The sequence below is a fragment of the Olea europaea genome, chromosome 6 (assembly GCF_002742605.1).
Source record: "Olea europaea var. sylvestris chromosome 6, O_europaea_v1, whole genome shotgun sequence".
In the NCBI taxonomy this organism is placed as follows: domain Eukaryota; kingdom Viridiplantae; phylum Streptophyta; class Magnoliopsida; order Lamiales; family Oleaceae; genus Olea; species Olea europaea.
In genome coordinates this window covers 8,874,372-8,880,371 of record NC_036242.1, presented here as the reverse complement: position 1 = coordinate 8,880,371, position 6,000 = coordinate 8,874,372, and the positions used below count along the sequence as shown (strand labels likewise).

The window sequence follows — 6,000 nt, the reverse complement described above, 5'->3', positions numbered from 1 at the left end:
TTCCTTTTATTTAGTTTTCATTCAATTTTTATTTTTTATTTTTTTTATTTTATACATACCATGACATCTTCGACTGGGTTTAACTAATTTAGTTTTAGGTTTGACTGACTTGTTATAATTTACTTTACAAAACTCACTCTTTTAAAAGAATTTCGTCCTCGAAATTCAATTGACTAAGTAAAAAAAAGTCTTGGATATTGAGAACACATATGCTCTTCACATTCCTATGTCGCTTCTTCCATAGCATGATTCCTCCACAAGACTTTAACCAAAGAAATAGTCTTACTACGCAAGACATGTTCTTTTCTGTCCAATATCTGAACTGGTTCTTCTTCATATGTAAGATTTTCTTTCAGTTTTACTGGTTGTGATTCCAAAACATGAGATGAATTTGGAATATACTTACGAAGCATCGAAACATGGAATACATCGTGAATTTTGGACAATTCTATTGGCAAAGCCAATCGATAAGCAACTGGACCGATGCGTTCAATAATCTCATATGGGCCAATATAACTTGGACTCAATTTACCCTGTTTATGAAATCTAATAACACCTTTCCAGGGCAATAATCGCAGGAAAACTCTATCCCCAACATCAAATTCAAGGTTTCTTCTGCGTCTATCTGCATAGTTCTTCTGTCTATCTTGGACTATTTTTAACTTTTCTTTAATTATCTTTACTTTCTCAGCAATAATTTGGACATATTCAGGACCCAATAACTTTCTTTCGCTTACTTCATCCTAGCATACTGGAGTTCTGCATTTCCTACCATATAGCGCTTAAAAGGAGCCATTTCTATACTAGAATGGTAACTGTTATTATAAGCAATCTCCATCAAAGAAAGATGAATATCCCATTTCACTTTAAACTGTAGTACACGATCTTATAACATGTCTTCCAAAGTCTGAATAGTTCTGTCTGACCAACCATCTGTTTGTGGATGAAAAGTTGTACTAAAATAAAGTTTAATAGCCATAGCTTTCTACAAATTGGGCTAAAATTTAGAAATGAAACGATAATTTCTATCTGAAACAATAGATACTGGTGCCCCATACAAACTGATTATCTCATCAACATATAGTTTTGTCAATTTATCTAACGAGTATGTGACTTTAATAGGCAAAAATTCTGTAGTCTTTGCCAATCTGTCCCAATGATCCATATGCCATCATGTCCACTTCGAGTCCATGGAAGTCCAAATAAGAAATCCATAGTAATGTGCTCCCATTTTCACTCATGAATAGGCAACGTTTGTAACAATCTTACTGTTTTCTGACGATCTGATTTCATTTGCTGGCAAATGAGACATCTGGATACAAACTCAGCTATTTTTCGCTTCATTCCATGCCACCAATAGTGTTCTTTAAGTATACGATACATTTTAGTACTACATGGATACATCGCGTAAGCTGAACTATGTGCCTCTTCTAGAATTTTTCTTTTCAATTTCAAATCATTTGTAACACATAATCTGTTTCCCATAACTAAAGCTCTGTCATCTCGAATGGTATAATCTGTATGCTTACCTTTATTAGCTTCTTCTTTCAATTTGCTCAACACTTGATCTTGAGTTTGAGCTTCTCCAACCGTGTCAATCAAAGTCGGCCTCACTTGGAAGTTGACAAACAATGCTCTTACATTGGTAACTGATAATTGGGTAGGAGAAGCTCTGAACTTACCAAACAAAGAAGAACATACTGCATTAGTCTGGGTTATAGGACTCGATATCTTCCGACTGAGAGCATCAGCAACTACATTAGCCTTCCCTAGATGATAATCAATATTGCAGTCGTAATCTTTTATCAATTCTAACCATCTTCTTTGTTTCAGATTCAACTCTTTCTGATCGAAAATATACTTTAAGCTTTTATGATCTGTATATATCTGACATCTCTCGCTATACAAGTAACGTCCCCAAATCTTTAAGGTTAGGACAACTGTAGCTAGCTCTAAGTCATATGTAGGATAACTCAGTTCATGTTTCTTCAACTGCCTGGAAGCATACGCTATAACTTTCCCATTCTACATTAAAACACAACCAAGACCTTGACATGAAACATCACTATATATCACAAACTTTTCACCGAGAGACGGAAGGGTAAGAACTAGAGCTGACACTAATCGATTCTTTAATTTGAGAAAATTTCTTTCACAATCTTCATTCCAAATAAATTTAGCATTCTTTCTAGTCAAACTGGTCAAAGGAAGAGCAATCTTAGAAAATCCCTCTACAAAACAACGATAATAACCTATTAAGCCAAGAAAACTTCGTATTTCTGTCACATTAGTATGCCTTTCATATTTGATCACTGCCTTAGTTTTATACGGGTCAACATAAATTTCTTCTACTGATATGAAATGTCCCAAAAATACAACTCTATCAAACCAGAATTCACATTTACTGAATTTAACATACAATTGCTTATCATGTAGAGTCTACAAGATGATTCTAAGATGCTCTGTATGCTCATCGTGATTCTGAGAGTATACTAAAATATCATCGATGAATGCAATCACAAATCTGTCTAAATACGGGCGAAACACTCTATTTATCATATCCATAAATCCTACTGGTGTGTTGGTCAACCCAAATGGAATCACAAGGAACACATGATAATCATACTTTGTCCTGAAAACAATTTTTAGCACATCATTGTCCCTGATTTTAAATTGATGATATTTAGAACGCAAATCAATCTTTGAAAATACTACAGCACCGCAGAGCTAATCAAACAGATCATTAATACGTGGTAAAGGATATTTATTGCAAATTGTCACTTTGTTCAGATGTCTATAATCTATGCACAGTCGCATGGTGTTGTCTTTCTTCTTCACAAATAGGACTGGTGCTCCCCATGGAGATACACTAGTTCTAATGAAACCCTTGTCTATCAACTTTTGCAACTAAACCTTTAGCTCTTTCAATTCTACTAGTGCCATCCTATATGGTGCCCGTGAAATAGGTGCAGTTCCCGAAATCAGATCTATAGTGAACTTCATAACCCTGTCTGATGGTAAGCCTGGTAATTCTTTTGGAAATACATCAGGAAAGTCCTTGACCACTGGGATGTCTTCAAGTTTTAATTTGGTAGCACTCGTATCAATCACATGAGCCAAACATACATAGAAGCCCTTGTTGAGTAATTTTCGAGTGTCAATAACAGAAATCACACAAGACGATAAAATTATGCATTGTCCATTGAATATAACTTCAGGTTGTCATGGCTGTCTAAACACAACCTCCTTTCGGAAGTAATCAACTGAAACTCGATTTGTTGCCAGAAAGTCCATACCCAAGATAACATCGAAATCATGTATGTCAAGATGTATCAAATTTGCCTGCAACTCGTTCTCCTTTACCTTAATACCACAATCTCGATATATACTATTTGCTAATAGTGATTCTCCTACTAGTGTACTCACTACCTAACAATTGCCTAGAGGTTTTGGCTTTTGATTCGCATATAAAGCAAATACAAATGACATAAAGAAAAGTGTAGTCCAGGATCAATCAAAATATGAGCATTTCTGTCAAAAATAGACAACATAACCATGATAACATCTGGTGACTCCTCTGCTGCCTGCTGAGTTATAGCAAAAACTTTGCCCTGGGTCTTCGATCGTCCTGCCTAACCTTTTGATTTTGTACCACTACCGCTTGTGATATTAGACTGGGCCGCATTGTTTGCACCTGCTCTGTTGCTGAATCATCTCTTTGAGTCTGATTCTGTCTTGTACTACCAGCACTCTGCTGAGGAAACATCTTCTTTGCCATGCCACTCTTTTGGAATACAACTGGGCAGTTCATTTTCAAGTGTCCTTCTTGGCCACAGCGATAGTAAACACCAACTCCCTTGAACTTTAAGCACTCTCCAAGATGAGATTTTTCACATAACTGGCAAGAAGGAAATCTGGCACTGGTAGAACTCTCTCCCTGTCTCAGAGTAAATAATCTCTGGGAAGAACCCTGAGTATAAGTACGACTGGCCAATGGCTGCTGTACAATACTGGGACTGAATCTAAGACCCTGTCTTCCTCGGAATCGAGATTTGAATTGAAGTAAACTGGACACACCAGGTCTAAATCCTTTACCATCCCTGCGTGGTAGTCTATAGCTAAAAGCACTCATAATTGTCTAACTATTTCTTGCTCTGAATATTGTCTGTTATCTACCACTTGGCCTATCGAAAATGCTCTTTTCTACTCTCAAAGCTGATTCCACCAATTTTCCAAATTGATTCTAGCCTGCAGCTGTTACTATCGATGGAATCTGTTCCCTTAACCTATTTTCAAATCTCCTACATTTACCAATTTCGTTGCTTACCAGAAGTTGGGCATACTTCGAAAGTTCAATAAATATCACCTGATATTTTGCAATGGTCATCTACCCTTGTACTAACTTCAAAAATTCTTCCTGTTTTGCATCTTTATAGGACCGAGGGTAATAAACATCGTAAAAAATACGTCGAAAATCTGTCCAAGTGATGATAGAAGGGTTTAGATATGTGCTCCATACCTACTACCCCCAATCATAAGTACCCTCCTCTAATAAGAAAGTGGCAAGACACAACTTTCGATCGTCTGAGCAACCCATAACATCAAATATCCTCTTTATCTTGGTCATCCATGCTTGAACAACTACAGGATCGGTTACGCCAGTGAAAACTTTAGCCTCCAATTTTGTAGCCTTCTCAATACTGAAATCTCTATCAATATTACGCATAGCAGATGCAACAACAATAGTAATTCTTTCAACAGCCATACCCAGTTGTTCAAGGGGTTGGTGAACTGGTTCATCTACTCTCTCAGCTTCTCTCAATTCATCTCTATCAGGAGCAATGTGAAATTGGGGCAACATATCTTGGAGCTTTCGAGTTCTGCCACCACAAGGCATGACTCACCTACAGTTATGCATGGTATGTTAAACATCAGAATGTATGTATGTACAATGCAAACTTATGAACTCTAATGCATGCTCTGATACCAAACTGACACACCCCCGTCCCGTGTAACATTACTGGTCCTGGACGTGGCATGCGCCGATGATAGATACCAACTAAAAGTCGGACCCACCATCAAGGCTACTACAAATACAATAAATCACTTTTTATACATCATTTTTCTAATAGAATTTCGACATTATCTCCCCTATAAATAGGACTAACCAATTTGTAATCAATTACACATAAATTTCAAATTATAACACAACACAATAGAGATAAGTAGAAATCTCAACTTTTACCAAGAAATAACATGTAGATACAAAATATATAGTAAGTCCCCTAACCATTTACAAGTTATGCAAAATCACATCTAGACATGAACATGCGTCCCAAAATACTGACTACATGCTCTATGAAGTGAGTCATACTAACAACCTCTGTCGTGTGGCTCTAACTCCAAAATCAAGGCTCAACTTCAAAAGATACTCAGAGACTCAACTGCTGTCTGATAAGAAAAAATGTGGAAAAATATATAAGTTGATAGCTCAGTGAGTGAAAAAGTTCAAAAATAAATATTCTTTTTCCATTTTACATTTTTATCATAAATTAAATTCATATCATTGAATAATTCACAAGATAACATTATATAATTATAGCAAAAACGTGAGACATCCACATAACATCATAAAATATCATCTCAAATCATGATATAACAAAAGCTGATAACCATACTATAATCTCATCACATCAAATGCACTGGAAAAATCCATAAAAAATATACCATCTGACTAAAATCTGTAATCCGTCCCTCGGGCTAAAAACTTTCACCACAGGCTTTTGGCCCCCTTCGTGAACGAAAGTCGGTCTCTAAATCTCTGGCAATCAATTCTAGAACACGGTCAAAGCTCCTCTGTGAACTATATGTACACGATCAAGACCAGTGTCAGGTCAAGACCCCTACTCGTAGGATAAAACAAGGCCAATGCCTCTTTGTGAGCTAGAAGAAATATAAAATCATGGGTACTTTTTTGGCCGATCTCAATATTACATGTCT

General features: G+C 36.4%; 1 protein-coding gene across 1 annotated transcript; it reads right to left on the bottom strand.

Moving 5' to 3' along the window:
* Window positions 1–224: 224 nt before the first annotated feature.
* LOC111395114 lies at window positions 225–4,132 on the bottom strand. The gene is made up of 5 exons (XM_023021124.1): window positions 3,695–4,132; window positions 3,244–3,363; window positions 2,914–3,135; window positions 1,270–2,025; window positions 225–533 (listed from the first exon to the last, which is right to left on the bottom strand). Exons 1-5 carry the CDS (start codon window positions 4,130–4,132, stop codon window positions 225–227), a joined length of 1,845 nt encoding a protein of 614 aa, XP_022876892.1.
* Between the last annotated feature and the right edge of the window lie 1,868 nt (window positions 4,133–6,000).

Bases quoted from the DNA above. Each gene is read 5' to 3' on its own strand.
- LOC111395114 (XM_023021124.1), bottom strand. From the start codon at position 4,132: ATGAGTGCTTTTAGCTATAGACTACCACGCAGGGATGGTAAAGGATTT. The intron at 3,136-3,243 runs GTTGTGTTTAGA...TTACTCAACAAG, and splicing joins TTGATTACTTCCGAAAGGAG to GGCTTCTATGTATGTTTGGC. The intron at 2,026-2,913 runs GTTTAGTTGCAA...GTTTTAATGTAG, and splicing joins TAGAATTGAAAGAGCTAAAG to AATGGGAAAGTTATAGCGTA.